The sequence below is a fragment of the Centruroides vittatus genome, unplaced genomic scaffold (genome assembly GCF_030686945.1).
Source record: "Centruroides vittatus isolate TY-2023 unplaced genomic scaffold, ASM3068694v2 contig_18, whole genome shotgun sequence".
Classification (NCBI taxonomy): domain Eukaryota; kingdom Metazoa; phylum Arthropoda; class Arachnida; order Scorpiones; family Buthidae; genus Centruroides; species Centruroides vittatus.
In genome coordinates this window covers 3465536-3483170 of record NW_027121101.1, presented here as the reverse complement: position 1 = coordinate 3483170, position 17635 = coordinate 3465536, and the positions used below count along the sequence as shown (strand labels likewise).

Here is a 17635-nt window from a genome sequence, read left to right as displayed (position 1 = left end):
TTACAGTTCCTGCTGCTCCTTGCATATTTGCCTTTGAATAGATCTGTAAGGAAGGTTTCCAACTTTGTCCTGTGGTTGATAAATCTGCAATGAACTGATTAAGAATCCTTTCAATGATATACATTGAAAGGATTATTAATCACTTCATTACTGAACACTTCCAGCAGTCTGTTTTTACAGGACCAGAGATTCCTCAATTAAAAGATTACAAGACCTTCATATGTCATCAAAAGTGTACTTTAGAGTTTGACTAACAATCACTTTTTTCTTCTGTTAGAACTGAGTCTTGTTTCCATGAATTACTTGATTTTCTGTTTTTCAAAATTGAACATTTGCACAAATACCATTCTTCTATTTTGGAGCTGGCACACATCTGTCACTCCTCCTCCTCCTCCTCCTCATTTGAAGGCACTGCATATCTACAATATAGGGGTGTACCAATGTATAATTTTATTTCTGATATACTTTGCGAATTGGTCTTTCTACATTTGGAGCAGCAGGTACTTCCAGTCTTTGAGGATTGATTCTTCCCTTACTCCAGATATATCATCATCATCCTTGATACCATTAATAACAACTCCTAAGGATTAACATTAAACTTGGAGCTGCAGAGTGACGAGTCCATCTTCTGGATCTTCTCATTACTTTGAATAGAGGCATTCTTACCTCTGATGCATATTGAAAAAGGTTCATATGTCCCTCTCTTTGTTCCACTTGCTTCTCATGATTCTCCTGCATACAAGTCTATGCCTTCAAAACCCTGATAAAAAGAACCTTTTTCCACTGTTCCATTGTCTCTCAGATGAAAGGAACTTGGCCATATTTATTATTTGGCTACAACTTTGAGATACTAGCCCGGCTCTGTTTTCCACTTAAACATCTATTTTAAAATCTTGGATCCTTCCAGCATGATATCATCGATAGTACAGGAGATGTCATCTTTGTTTTTTTCACCATCAATCCTAAATGTATACAAACAGCAGCGCACTCCCATGGTGGCAGGGACGCAGAGCAACTGCTATTAATGAACATACCCCATGTTCTGTAAATTGAAATTTGACCTCCCTTTCCACTCACCTCTTCAGTTGATCATGCTACACATAGAAAACAATGTTGCAAGGGGGTTAAAACACCCACTCTCAAGTTTTGGGGAATATCTGCAACATTATATGTATTGCAATTTGGTACAATTGTCACTCACAAGATGATAAACTGTGATCTAGCCTATATACAATATATATATATATATAGCATACTGTATACAGGATAGGTCAGGTCAGGTCAGGTCAGGTCAGACCACAAACTGCATGTCATCTTGCAAGAACATGATTGCATCACATTGCTACCAGATCACAAAGTAGAAGAGTGCCAAAAAGTACAGTATTATGTTATAGATATTCCTCCAAAACTAGAGAACAGGGAGCCAGAACCCTTGCAACAATGTTTCTACCTTTGACATTGAAAATAGGAGAGATGAGCTAAACAGGGGTAAAATTTCAAATTTATGGAATTCTCCACTCATACCGACAATTTTAAAGCAATATTCTGAAGATGGAAAAAAAGACGCTTTCAAAACATTTATCAATATTTATTAAAAGGTGAATATAAAATATATTTTCAGTTTTTAATTATGAAACTATTTAGTTGATGTATGTGTCAACTTTTAAGAAAAGATTTAAATATTTCAGATTAGGGATGAAGGTTTTGAAGAAATTTGGTTTTTGGTTAAATTTGGTGAAAACTGGTTTTTTGAAGAAATTTATATAATTTGAAAACTGGGGTTTCCCAACTAAAAAACCGGTTTTTGAGCTTAGACTTAAACATATAAATAAATTAATTATTTGATTAAAAACATCAACATTTTGACACAAAATCGTCTCTGACATAAAACAGGAATATTGTTAAATACTAAGTTTCATAAAACTAACTACAAACACAAAAAAATCCCCCTATGCCTAAAAAGCATCCAATTCTCCCTACAATAGGAAGAAATCTTTCAACTACGGAAAAACAATAGAAAAATTTGTACACTTAAAAGAATGCCTTGTTTTAGATTTGAATGACATCGGTGCTTCTCACATGTGGAACGAAGCAGAGTATTGTAAAATTGTAGAGCTCTTTAAAGTTTAAGGACCAATACGTTTAGTAGCTGATGCCTTAGGACGACAAAGTCTGCATCTTGTCGTCCTATTTATTAACAAGTGAAGGCATATTTGAATTTCTGTTGTGTGAATTGAAAAATCTGAAAACTGAAATTAGTTCCAAGTTGTTACATGCTGTAGAGGTACGAATTCAAGAGAGAAGACAAACAGGATTAGTAACACTTCTTTATTTACAAAATCCACAGAACATTTGGACAAAGTCATATAGCATATTTCTTCCACTGGCTACAAAATTTGATATCATTAAGTTATCTGGACAAATATTATCAAGATTATATCCAAATTATTCTATAGAAGATGACTGCAATGATGAAAAAGTGGCAAAGAAGAAAATTAACCCATAGCTTTAAAAAATGCTATAGAAAAATCTACACATAAATATCTCCAAAAACCTGAAGTGACTTCGTCCAGCCCTAAGACACTAAAAACTTCGTTTTTAGTATTAGAAGGTACAAAGAGAAGAACGAAAAATTTTGATTTATTATTTAATGCTTTAAAGACAATTAAACCCAGCTCAGTAGCAAGTGAGAGAGTTTTTTCTATTTCTGGCAATTTTGTGTGCAAAATAAGGACACGGTTGAGCAATAGATCTATAGACGTTCTTTGCATTCTAAAATCATATTTTCTTAGGAAAAATACAAAATAAAATAATATTTTGTAGGCATTCATTGTTATTCGTTTTTCTTTATGATTTTCTATGGAGTAAATTTTATAGTTTAATGTGATAATCTAGCATTTCCTTTTTTTTTCTTTTTGTTACATTCTTGAAATTTTCTAAATATTAAATAAATTAAAAAGTTTTAAAATAAGTTGTAAACATTCCTTATTTCCATCTTGGGGGGGGGGGTGAAAATTCGAAAACCAATTTTTTAAAAAGTCGTTTTTTACATAAACCCTATTTCAGATTAAATACAAAGATCCTTACAGTAACATTGAAAAATTTCAGTATGTATTAACAGATCCACTTTCTATCAAATTTCAATAAAACAAACTTTCATAAAATTTTTAAAATTTAGTTCTGAAAGTAAAAGGCCAAAAATCAGTCATTTAAAATAATAATAAAAAGCACTTAACTGTTTTTCGTTTATTTATTGTTAACCAATAACTAAAACCATTTTTATTAAAGTATATTTAACTGAAATGATTTTGCTTGAACTTGGGCTATCTTCAGTATCAAATAAATATTTTAAATAAAATAAAACATTTTTACATTTTAAATATTACAGAATCAAATATTAGATACATTTTAATATTTTATGTTGAGAATAGCTTATGTTTTTGCTGAAAACATTTCAGTTTTAAAACACAGTTTTACTAACCTGAAATTAACAGTTTCATTTATGACGATGCAAAATATTTTTATCATAATTATTAAATATGTGACTGATTTTAGTAATTTATATTAAAAAAATAACTTGATAACTGTATTTGTTTGTATGAATTTTTGTTTTATATATTAAGTTAAATTATTCTATTAATTATGCACATTTAATTTAGTGAAACATGTACAAGATTTATACTTCCAAATAATAATAATTTTTCATTTTTACTTTATGTATATTTAATGCAAATGCATTTTTGTATCATATTAAAAACTGACTAGTTATTTTCTAATAAAAACTACTTATAAAATTTAGAAGACAAATGCTAATTAAAACATTATAGTATTTGTATAACTTACAAATGAAAAATTTATTAATACAAATAAAATCTAAAGAAATTTTTATATGCATGCACATGCACACACTATGAATAGTCAATCCTGGAACTGTTGTAGCACTTAATTTAGTAAATTTTTTTGTAAGGACCAATATTAGTCCAAATTAACACTTGTCAAACACTTACTTCACAAATTGTATAACTTTCTTATTATAATTAATTTATCCAATAAAATATTTTGTACGGAATATCACAAAACAGCAATTCAAGAAAATATTTTAAATGGAACTGATTAATTGGATATAAATTAATATAGGTCACATAAAATAAAACTAATATCCTCTAAAATAAAATTTCTTCAACTACTTTTAACCCAACTTTTCTACAATTAAAATAAGTACAATATTAAATAAAATTTACATATTTTTCATATTTCATTTGTTAAAATGTATATAAATAAAAGATTAAATATTTTTGTGTATGTAAAAAATTTGTATACTTAAATATTTTTGTGTAATTTGTATAGAGCTGTAATGTAATAAACATTGAGTAATTGAGTTTATTACAAATGTAATAAACTCAAAACTATTTGTTTTGAAAAAATATATATTACATTGTGCTTTTGATAATTTTCATGTCAGTAACTTTAAATTTTTTTTCAAAGTCATCATATAAATTTATTTATTTACAAAAAAACAATTTCTTAAATGAAGAAAGTAATATTTTATATAAATTTTTAAAAAATTTTTCTTCTTTTTCATTCGAAGTTAAAATATTAATTAATAAACCAATTTGTTTTAATAAATTTGCAGAAAATAGTTCATACATAACAGATATAACAAAAGTACAATATATTTAATAAAAATAATAGTTCTAATTTCATTTTATAACTTGTTTTTGACAGATTAACAATATTAAAAAAATTATGTTAATCTGCAAATCTTTATCATTAGTTACATTCATATCATTCTGATAATATTCATTGCCATGCCACTGATGTTTCACACTTTCTTTTCATTCAATAATTTTTTTTCTTTCTTTCTTAGAAGAAAAAAAAAAAGATTTTAAAACTGTTCTTATTTTTATTTCATCTTGTATGAAATTCTGTATTTATTTCTATAGTATCTTAATAAATAAAAGGAAATAACATTAAGTATTTTGATAATTTTCTTCTATACTATCTAATAATGTTATTGTAAAATCAACAAGAATCATACTTAGTTCATTATCAATTCAAATATAAAATATCTGAAAACAATACAATATTTTATGACAAAATTCTGTTAACTAATAATAATTCTGTAAATAGAAAACTTCTACATTAAATCTTTTTTGTTTAGTAGCATTATTACTTTGTAACATTTTTTATTAAAATAAATATAAAAATACATCTTACACAAATTAATTTTCAATCTTCAACAAGAAATTTACAGATCCATCCGATAAACATAATTCTACATTTTTACAGTTATTTAATTATAATATTTATTAATCAAACATCATCAAGAGTAGAGTTACTTTTAGGCAATCCACATATACCGTGCAGTACCAAACATTAACTTCTGTCATCGAATAATCATTATACACCATGTTATACTTAAAAATAAAATTCTAAAATATAACACTTCGATTACTGTAACGAATATATATGTTATTTTGTTTTCTTTATTATTCTTTATTACAATCATAGCACGGGTTTACGATTAGTTATTTTACATGTTAAATCTTATGATTCAAAACCAAAGTATTTCTAATTTTGCATGTAAAATTAATACATTGTAGAGAAATACAAAAAACTAAACTCATTTGAATATACAGACAAGGTGAACTCTGTAGATTTTACTATTGTAGAATTGTACTGAACTAAAAATAAGCTTAAACTTCCAATTCATTTATTCACTTCGCAGATGACGACGTGCAATTTTAGAATTTAACTACATTTAACTGGTAATTATTATTTATCAATTGAAAAACTTCATATTATGATTGCTATTGTCAGACTTATAAATAATTAATTAGAAATCTGTAATCCGTGTGCTTCATCCAATCAGTGGAAGTTTTTACGCTGCAAATCATTTTCCTTTGCATATGCTAATTAATGAAATTCAATAGTGAATAATTTCCTTTTGTAAATAACTTACCAGACACCAGCCATTCTCCATTAGCCGAAAATTCTATAGCGTTAACGCAGCCGTAATGAGCGAATAGATCTTTTCGATATAAACTTTTAGCATTCAATAGACGATGTCTCATCATTTGAATACATAAACTAGAATCTCCGGAATATTGTTGTTTTGACAAATAATCGACTTCCTTCCACTTCCACGCCATTTTCTTCAGTTCCTCTAAAGATCGCTTGAGGGTGTTATGATCGAAACTCGTGGTGGTAGAAGTCTTTTCATAAATTTATTTTGACATTTAAATAATTTCGTAAATTGTTATAAAACTCTATAATTAATACATATTAAAATTTTGTATTATAAAGAATAATTAACTGTGATTTTTTTAAAAAAAAGTATTAAAATGATGTAATCGACTGCGATTTCGTGGATAAAAATATTAATATTAAACTTGTAATAATTATAAAAGAAATTTTTTTATACAGTTTCCTTTTAAATAATATAAAATTTGATAATGTAGACGATAAATTTATTTAATTATGTTAATTGAAAATTATTATGTAAGCAATTACAGGTGGCGCTGAGCTGTCTTTAATGTTTACATGAACATGTGTAAACATTACTTATGTAAAGGTTTAATTGTAAAATTCTAACATTTATTATGGCACCTTATGAGATTTGTATATTAAATGATTAATCTTTGTGTGAGAAGCTATTGATCGGAATGAATATCGAAGAATAATTATTTTTCGATTTACGAAGTGAGTTATTCTCAATGTTTAAATATATTTAATCAATATACAGTAAATGATGTTACTGTCGAACAAATTAAATAAATATTATTGCAATGCCTCTTACATATTTCATCTTACGGAAGTCACGTTTTAGATTTCTGAATTACATTCTTGCAAATGTTTCTAGTTTCATTTATATTTAATATTAAATGTGTATTCTGGGATTTGAAGCACATTTATCTAATTGTGAAGATATTTGAAACAGGACTTCTGTAAAATGTAATTTACCTTTTATAGTATTTATATTTTCATTAATACTGACTTACAGATGCAATTACTATTAACTATGTACATACAAAAATATAAATTGTTAATTTTTAAATTTTTCATAATTTAAAAATTAACAATTTATATTTTTGTATGTACATAGTTAATAGTAATTGCATCTGTAAGTCAGTATTAATAAGTATAAATAGTTTTCTAAAAGACTATAGACATGATTTACAATCCTTAAATAATTTTAATTGCTACTGGAAGAGTTATAATCATGCTTGCAAAATAGTGTAAAACAATTTTTACTGTTTACATATATTACTGTTCAAATATGCTGCAATTTATTATTATGTAATTAATCTTATTTCTATAAGAAATGTAGTCTCATTTTTCAAATGTTTTTGAATTTATGTCGGATGAACTGAATTTACTATTGTGTAGCCTGTAGGTTTTATAATAAAAAGAATTCTACAATATGAAATATGTTTGCAATCATCAATGTACTGTAGATATAGCTTAAGTGAAGTTGACTAATATAAGAAATCTCCCAAATGTTTTCGGGCGTACCTTTGGGAGAATGTTATCTGGGGGATACTATAGATTGCTCCCTATGGAATTTCAGGACTTTCAGTATATATTTGAACTCGGGATTATGAGTTCAATGATAACATACTTTTTGGACCGGAGACCAAAAATAAGAAAGTTATCATATTTACAATTTATTGCCTTTCACAATGCATTCTATGACATTTTAGAGTTTTCCATTAGGTGGTGTTGCTTGGTGGTGAACTACATATATATATATATGTAGTTCAGTATACATTTCCTTTTTTTTTCTTTTGTTCAAGAAAAAAAAGTGAATCAATAACTAGTGACGGTGGCCTGCCGATGGCTCCCATCCAGGAGGAGTCCATCAGGAGCACAAAGAGTCGTACGCCACTGAGTGGAAAACTCGAAAATGGCATAGAATGCATTGTGAAAGGCAAGAAATTGTAAATATGATAACTTTCTTATTTTTGGTCTCTGGTCCAAAAAGTATGGTATAGTTGAACTCATCTCAGTCCCCTGAGTTCAAACATATACTCAAAGTCCTGAAATTCCATAGGGAACAATCTATAGTACATCCATTATCTGCCTTGAATAAAAGTTTATTACAGTAGAGAGTTGTTAATCCGAATCAATTGTTCGGATTAGTGATTTGTTCGGATAACCGATTATGTACGAAAAAATATATTAACCTGTCCGATGTTCAAATTTTTTTCCGTTGCGTGTCGCTTCGTGTTGAATTTTCGTTGATTTTAAGCCTAACGAAAATTTTTATAATAATAATCGAGGCTATTGTATCGTTAAAAATTATTTCTTTATTTTGTACAAACAAAATAAATATATTGAAGAATATAAAAACAAAAAAATTATACTTTAGAAGTAAATCTAGTATCAAAAACGTTTGATTTAGCACGACACAGTCCGACTGAAAATTGTTCGGATAACCGGCGATTTGGATTACTGGGGTTCGGATTAATGACTCTCTACTGTATTATTTATTACATGATATATTGTATGCTAAATATGACATTTTTTTATTAAAGATAGACTTTGTTCTTTTGTGAATAGGTTGGTAGATCTGAAAACATTTGGGAGAATTTCTTATATTAGTCAGCAACTGTAAAACAGTATTCATATTGTTTTTTATTTTTTTTGCTGTTGTTGTTTTTATATTACAGTCAGCAAAGTCATTTATTAATTCCTTTAATAAATAATGAATTATTAGCAATTGTTATCATATAAATCAATAAAAATGATTGAATGATATAAGTGATGACTTATATTATTCAGTCATTTTTATTGATTTATAATAATTGTTTAAATGATTTGTCTTGTTGAATTTTCAAAATAATATGAGGGGGAAACGAAAAAAATAGATTTTTAATGGAATGATATTGATAAACATCTTTTTCTGATAGGCTATATCAGTGATGGCAAACCTTTTTCAAAAGATGAGTCAAAATTGAATTTGAAATTTATTAAATCTAAATTACAGATGAAATGTTTAATTTGAATAATTAAAAATTAACCAAAATATGCTTACAGATTCTACTTTATTTAACTTCTTAATCTCTATCACAAAAATAATAAAATCTATGTAAGTGGAAAAAATAATAATAATGGGATTACAATGAAAACAAATATTTTGTTTCATGACAAATCTTCTGATGTTTATTTGATGATAATTTTTTTTTCATCTGAGGTTTATAATTAGTGGCCTTTAAGACTTTTATACAGCTTTAGGACCTTGCTTTCACACTAAATATGCACATTTTTGAAATCAATCAAATATTTTTTTTATAATTTATAAAGATCTAATACTTCCTAAACATTGAATGTGTGTACCTTGAAACAGTCATGCAGGTCACAGGTTCACCATCACTGGACTATATATTAATTCTATTTGTGTTGAGTGAAGCAATTTATTTCTTTTGAAAAATCAGCAAGTACCTACAAAATTTATATAATAAGAAAAAAATTTATTATGACAATATCCTATTTAAATTCCATTTTAAGATGAAATATAATACAAAATCGATTATTTTAGAAATTGAAGTGTCATTATAAATAAAGTAATATACTGTTTACATCAATAGTTTCCAACCAAAATCATATCACAGTCAGTGATGGATTTTTCCAAATTTTTTTACCAAGTATCAATAGCATAAATATATTCTTTCAATATATGTAATTCTTCAGTTATTCAATATTAAAAAAAATATATATATATATAAATAATATAATATAATTTTCTAATAAAATAAGAAATAGAATTTTTAAAATAATTCAGTATGCATAATATTTAATTTATTTGTTTAAATAAGTAAAGGAAATGCTTTATTTTAAAAACAAATAAACATGTTGCCTCTTTCCAAAACAGTAACTTATCCCAGTTAAAATAATAAATATAAATAAAGAGGGTAATCAATGTGATTTTTGTTAATTCTCACTGATTAATTTTACAATTCCTAGGCTGAAGATTGATGGTAAGATAAAGAATGAGACTAGCAGTTTTTGCAAATAGAGGTCTTATTCAGAAAAATAAAAATTTTTTTCTGAATAAGATCTCCTCCATTTCCAAAAACTGAAACAACACCAGTACAATAAGTCCTGTTAATATACTAAGTCCAACATAGACAATGACATAATAAAAACTTTTATTTTTCTTATGATTTTTTTCAAATAATTTCTTTGGATTACAATATTTTCAGACTTAAAAATTATATTTAAATTAGTGCTAGTATACGGGTTAGCAGTTGAGAAACTAGTGGTTTCTATTAGGGGTCATTTATTAATTGTGTATATAGTTTAAGGGGATGAGGATTCACAAAAAGTACATTATTGTGCATGATGAAGAGAGGGGGTCAAGAGATTGTTTTATATGGACTTATTTTTTGTAGTAGTATTAGTGGTATATGAATTTGTTCTCATAAGCCTACAGTACTTAGTAGTTATGTGAATTAACTATCAGTTAGAAAATATCTTCAGAACATTTTTGTTTCTTCAATGTCTGGGGTCCATGAACTATTTTATGCATAATTAAAGGGGGAGGAATTTGCCAGAAGTACATCATTGTACACAACAAGGAGGGAGTGGTTAGAAGTGGCTCAAAAACTGTACAATTACATGTCTATTAACTATTAATGGACAGTCTTATATAGAATTAATCCACCAGATAACATTAAAATATTATAAGGTTTAAATCACATATTATATAATTACCAAGACATTTATTTAACAATGTTTTTAGTGTATTCAAATGTTATTTATTTTTTATTTTAAACATACAAATGACAGTACATAGCATCTTATTCACTCAGCTATTGCCACTCTGGGACATGAAACTTCCAATGACTTATAAGCTAAACACTAAATTTTCAAAAGCCCAATTTTTGGAAACATATGATAAGTAGATCTTATTATCTGGACAAGGAGCTGCTTGTGTTTAAGGCTACATGTTCATCAAGTTTTGTTCAAATAGGAGACCCGAATGTCTGGCCCTCCCTTTGTTAGAAATAGGAATCATTTTTGAATAATTTTTTAATGAATAATTCCAAATAATGCATTTAATTACAATGTTTAAACAGTATTTCACAGGTTCTGTTATGTCAAAATTTTTGTTTTAGTGTACTAGAAAAAGGATCAAAGTGGAAAAATGTCATCCCAAAAAAATTTCCCAAATTTTCTGTCAGTTGATAAAAAAATTTCCAATCTGGAAACATTGGATGGCATTGCAAAAAAATGCCTTTGGTTCCCTACTTGCCTGAACTTGCCACATGACATCATGAAATCACGAACAATGAGACCACGTTAAACACTGCTCTCACTGTATATTGTTGAAGCTCGACATTTTGCTATTTTTTCTGAAGTGTGATTTGTGATTCAATTTCACACTGAATGTCAAAACAAATGAACTAGGATTTTTATTGCCACTTGCAATCACCAGTATTATATTTTTTTCACCATTTTAATAAAAATATTGCCAAGTGGCAATTTTCGTGCTATACAGCATGACCCTTGAATATACTTTTATTCAATTTCAGATTCAACAGATATCTAATGTATATTGGCTCTACTAATAGATTGCTGGCAACTAGAATAGAAGAACACGAATATGGCATTTGTAGCTGTACGCTATACCTTTTTATTGTAAATATAGATTTAAGTTTAGTTTAATATCTTTCTTTTCCCTATCCTTTGTCTCATCCCCTTCTAGAACTTTCTTGCTTTGTCTTTCTGGTTCATTACCCCTTGGGTGGGATTGCCAATTCTGAGAAAAGGAGTACATAAACAAAGAGTGAGGCAAGGCCCTGGAGCCGATTAACAAAGAGTAGAGACACTTTGGTCGGGACACTCAACGAGTACAGATGGACAGAAAAAAGGCTCGATATAGCTAGCACGCTAATCGGAGACCACTGAGTTGCGAAAGGGAAACTTGTACTCGAGTCATGAAGAGTAAGGACAGAATTTGGGTAGCCACCCGATCGAATTTTTAGAAGATCGAAAGTTACGTTCACCCCCAAGGAACTAGTAAAGGAATTGAAGAGTTCCGACGCATAACATCGAGGTGTAATATTAACCCCAAGAAAAGAATCAGATTTGTCTCACCCAAGTCTTTAAGACCAGAAAAATCCCGGGTATTTCTTTTTTTTTCCTCATTCTTCTATCTTCCATTTTCTCGTCTTTCCTTAGTTGTAGTTAGTATAAGTATTAGTTTGTAAGTTTCGGCCCGCATATAGTTGTCGCGCGCGTTGATCTTTTGTTCGTTAGAATATATCATAGCGTATGTGTGTATAGTCAATTACTTGTAGTTGTTGGGATCCAACAAACTTGTTTAGAGCGATAATAAATTACTTTGTCACCTTAAGAAAACTAGTCATTTATTTGTACCTGTCGCCCTAAACTTCACAATGGCGTCCGCGACAGGATCCCAACAATAGTCACTATTACGGCTGCAAAGTGAACTTGTAAAATTTTTTTCGTTACCGTCATTATATTGTTATTTGTGCGTTTTTCACTATGGCATCCGGGGGTAACACCACCGAAAGTACGACAATGTCGGACCAAACGAGTGTGACGAATCCCCCTTTTATTGTTACAGGCTTTTTGGGGATGATCCCTCAATTTTCGAATATGCCTAACGATTCCGTCAACGTTCAACAATTTTTCAACACTGTGGAAAACGTTTCTAGGCTCGCCGGATGGCAAGGCGAAGTAAAAATAGCTGTCCTCCAGGCTAAATTGAAAGGGGAGCCTCTAACTACTTTCTTCTCCCTACTGGAGCAATATCCATCGTCATATGAGGACATTAAACGCGACCTCATTAAATGCTTCACAAGGAAGTCCCCAAGAGAGAAAGATGCTATAGACTTACTTATGAACATTAAGCAAAGCAATAACGAATCTGTTATAGACTTCATAATTCGTACTAGGACTCTATTAGCACATGCTGTAAAGGGTAACAGGAATATAGCCGGTTTACGGGACGATGTCGTATTAGAAAGGTTTGTTAAGGGACTAAATAGTAGAGTTAAGGGAAATGTATTGAAATGCAGCCCTAAAACTCTAGACGAAGCTTTCGAATTTGCTGAAACTGAAGAGACGATTGAGTTAGAGTGCGATAACATGGGAGATAGGAGGGGTATAAATATCACGACCCAGCAAATTTCCGATGCTTCCGACCAATCCAATAATGTCTCGATTGCCGCTAGCAAACATGAAGACGATCGGATAAAAAGCTTAGAATCCGATGTTAGAGCATTAGTTGGTTCGGTTAATCGATTAATAAACCTTCACGAAAAACCCATAAAGATACAAAGGAGGGCGTGCTTTATATGTGGTGAACTCAGTCACTTGGCGAGGAATTGCCCTAAACGACGAACAGATTGCGTTAAACTGACAGAGGAGCATGATGAGAGTCAGTGTCGTGTCCCTGATGTTGTAATAAAACTGACTCCAGGGGTAACTTTATCTGAAAGGGGTCTCCCTCTTATTAAGGGCCACTTCTCGGGTGTTACGACCGTGTTTTTACTTGATACTGGGGCTGAGAAATCTTTGTGCAACTTAACCGCTTTAAAAAATTTTCCAAACAATGTTTTAGAGAGGACGAATCTAGAGGAAGTGAGTTTTGGGATCAGAGGGATTAGCGGGGTGGTAAGAAAATGCAACTACTTGTTATATGCTACTATAGATTACAATGGTAAGTCAATCCCGAATACCATAGCTTGTATGCGTTTCCCAGACCACCTTAAGTATGATGGTATTTTGGGCGTCGATGTCCTTAGCAGATTTCCTTATATTTTCGATGAAATAAAAAAACTCCCTATTAAGAACCTCATCCCTCCCAAAAAAAATATCTACATTGACCTCTAATTATTCCATTTCGGCACAGATGGAATTACAGGGTTTAGATAGCTTAGAAAAACCTATCAGGGATAGAGTTTATAGCGTATTTGCCAAGTACCCGAAATGTTTTGCTACATTGATTACTGATCTAAAGGGCACCCTGAGTTTTTCTCACAAACCGATCATAGAGACCCGGCAACCAATCAATACGCGCCAGTACCGCATACCAGAATGTTATTTGAAGGAGCTAAAAAAACTCATATCCTCGTATCTAGATGCCGGAATCATAGAGGAAAGTTCCTCCGCTTGGAACTTACCCATTCATATAGTCGAGAAGGCGTCAGGCGAATTACGTATGACACTTTATCTTAGGCGCATAAACGACATCACCCAGCCCCAGGAATTCCCTTTGGCACGGGTCGACGAAATATTAAGTAGGTTTCACGGGAGTCAATATTTCTCCGTCTTAGATTTGAAATCTGGATATTTCCAGATCCCGTTAGACCCATCGATAAGGCACATTTACACTTTCTCCACGCCCTGGGGTAAATATCAAATGTGCCGGCTACCCCAAGGAACCAAGAATAGCGGGAGATTTTTTCAATATGTGATGTCTAACCTTCTAGGACAGTTTATTGGCATAAACTGTTTTGTGTTCCAGGATGACATAGTCCTGTTTTCTCGGACAATTGACGAGCACCTGGAACTCCTTGATAAAGTCCTGGGCATTCTGCATGACGCTAACCTAAAGTTGCATCCCTGCAAGTGTAAACTGATTATGAGTGAGGTACGCTATTTAGGTCATCTTATCAATAGGGATGGCGTCCTCCCTGATCCAGAAAATGTACAAGCTATCCGTAATATGAGTCACCCGAAGAACATTAAGGAAGTGCGAGGATTCCTAGGCATGGTGGGCTTTTTTAGAAATTTTATTCCAAACTTTGCAGAAATGGCTTTACCATTGACTGAGCTTACAAAAAAAAAATCGGAAATTTAATTGGGATCATAATTGCCAAAGAAGTTTCGAAAAATTCAAGGCGGTTCTTACGAATCCACCATTACTCACCCATCCTAACTTTTCAGACTCTTTTCACTTATATACGGACGCTTCAGATAAATGCGCTGGCGCTGTACTGGGCCAATTAAAAGACAATAATTTTGTTCCGATCGGGTACTTTAGTAGAAAATTCCGTGGCACAGAATTAAATTATGCAACGATTGAAAAGGAATGCTTATCCATTGTCCTCGCGTTACGTCACTTCAAACCCATTATACTAGGTCATGATTTGAGAATTTATTCTGACCACAAACCCCTAATTTATCTAAGGGATATGCAGAATCGTAATAAACGTTTGATGCGATGGTCTATGGAACTGTCTGATTATGACCTCAGCATTTCTCACGTCAAAGGAAAACAAAACCCCATTGCTGATTTACTATCACGCCCGGTGAAACGGGAAAATCTCCCTAAACCTAAAGGTTACGATCTTAATACTGTAAGCGACGATTTCTGGAGGCGAATAGTTGATTCCCAAGAAAAAGATGAGTTCCTGAGTAAGTTAAAATCTAATCGTGTAAATAGAGACAGTAGTACCCCCATTTATGATACAGGTATCCAACCTGAGTACCTACTGGAGGGTGGGGTCCTTGTTCATGTTAAGCCCGGGCGTTATGGGTTGCGCCAGTGGAAGCGAACATGCGTCGGGAAGGACATGATCGATGAGGTAATAAAGGTGTTCCATACTTCCCCCCTTGCCGGGCACTTTGGGGCCGAAAAGACTCACGATCTGATAGATCGTCATTACCATATTAGGAACCTCCCATCTCATGTGAAGCGCTATATAAAAACCTGCGTAACATGTCAAAAACATAATTTGCATCGTAATCGTGCACCATTCCAAGAGACGGAAACTGCCGATTTTCCGTTTCAGAAAATCGCTATGGATATCATTGGCCCCCTTAATGTCACTCCGAGAGGTAATAGGTATCTTCTTTCAATCATCGATGTTTTTACTAGGTATGCCGAGGTCTGCCCCATGAGCAATCAATCTGCAACCGCTGTTGCGGAAGCATTATTCGAACGGGTTGTTTGCCGTTATGGCTGCCCGGAGGTGATCGTGTCTGATCGCGGTAGTAACTTTACCTCGCGGGTTTTCCAGGAAGCTTGTGATTCTTTAAAAATAAAACATAACCTCACCACCGCCTATCGTCCTTGTGCCAATTCCGTATGCGAGAGATTCAATAAATCCATTTGTGGTGTAATATCTCGTATATCTGGGGGGAACAATAGAAATTGGGATATATTCGTACCCCAGCCCTGTTTTCTTATAACAATGCGTCTCACGCATCTACTGGTGAATCACCAGCTTTCCTTTTATATGGCTTCGACCCCCGTTTCCCATGGGCTTTCCCGAGTGATATGGAGGATAACGTAACGAGTAACGATTTCCATAACGAGTGGAGAGACAAGTTAAAATGCATCTGGGAGATAGCTTATGAGCTAGGGAGACATAAAAATAGGTGTAATCATAACCGCATTAACAATAACCGTAAGGTCAGCGATTGGGTAATCGGAGAGCGTGTGTGGCTGCTCCGTAAAGGAACAGGAAGGAAGTTCAGGAAGTTTTCTGCCAAGTATCTTGGCCCTTTTCGCATTGTCTGACTCTTAGGACCCATCACCGCAGAGATCGAAGGAAATTCCCCTAACAGCCGCGCGGTCGTTCATACAGATCGTTTAAAACCCTGTTACACTCCGTTGAACTTTAAGAGACAGACGAGGAAAAGGAGGGGAGGAACCCCCAGAACCATTAATCTCGAGAGCGATAGCGATGATGATGAAGCACCTGTGTATATTCAACGCATTCCCATGAATTCGGATCGGAACCAGCAATCACATGAAGAACGGGAGGATAGAGATCATAATGACGTACCGCATAGTGATGGTGCAAATCAGGACATACCAACCCCACGTCATGATTACTATCTACGCGGGAAAAAAGTAAATTACCGCCGAATGCACTATGGTAATTAATTCTTCTGTGGGGAACGTATGTAGCTGTACACTATACCTTTTTATTGTAAATATAGATTTAAGTTTAGTTTAATATCTTTCTTTTCCCTATCCTTTGTCTCATCCCCTTCTAGAACTTTCTTGCTTTGTCTTTCTGGTTCATTACCCCTTGGGTGGGATTGCCAATTCTGAGAAAAGGAGTACATAAACAAAGAGTGAGGCAAGGCCCTGGAGCCGATTAACAAAGAGTAGAGACACTTTGGTCGGGACACTCAACGAGTACAGATGGACAGAAAAAAGGCTCGATATAGCTAGCACGCTAATCGGAGACCACTGAGTTGCGAAAGGGAAACTTGTACTCGAGTCATGAAGAGTAAGGGCAGAATTTGGGTAGCCACCCGATCGAATTTTTAGAAGATCGAAAGTTACGTTCACCCCCAAGGAACTAGTAAAGGAATTGAAGAGTTCCGACGCATAACATCGAGGTGTAATATTAACCCCAAGAAAAGAATCAGATTTGTCTCACTCAAGTCTTTAAGACCAGAAAAATTCCGGGTGTTCCTTTTTTTTTCCTCATTCTTCTATCTTCCATTTTCTCGTCTTTCCTTAGTTGTAGTTAGTATAAGTATTAGTTTGTAAGTTTCGGCCCGTGTATAGTTGTCGCGCGCGTTGATCTTTTGTTCGTTAGAATATATCGTAGCGTATGTGTGTATAGTCAATTACTTGTAGTTGTTGGGATCCAACGAACTTGTTTAGAGCGATAATAAATTACTTTGTCACCTTAAG

The 17635-nt window shown here is 32.2% G+C and overlaps 2 protein-coding genes across 2 annotated transcripts in view; one reads left to right on the top strand and one right to left on the bottom strand.

The window, feature by feature from the left end:
- Nucleotides 1-6218, bottom strand: part of LOC136969567 (DDB1- and CUL4-associated factor 5-like) — a 50389-nt gene extending 44171 nt beyond the window's left edge. The window contains exon 1 of the mRNA XM_067263785.1: nucleotides 5963-6218. Within this exon, the coding sequence (XP_067119886.1) occupies nucleotides 5963-6152 (190 nt within the window). The 5' untranslated portion in view covers nucleotides 6153-6218. The remainder of the gene's footprint in view (nucleotides 1-5962) is intronic.
- Nucleotides 6219-6542: 324 nt separating this feature from the next.
- Nucleotides 6543-17635, top strand: part of LOC136969566 (pecanex-like protein 4) — a 45821-nt gene continuing 34728 nt past the window's right edge. Inside the window, exon 1 of the mRNA XM_067263783.1 lies at nucleotides 6543-6702. The gene's annotated coding sequence lies outside the window, so the exon portion shown is untranslated. The remainder of the gene's footprint in view (nucleotides 6703-17635) is intronic.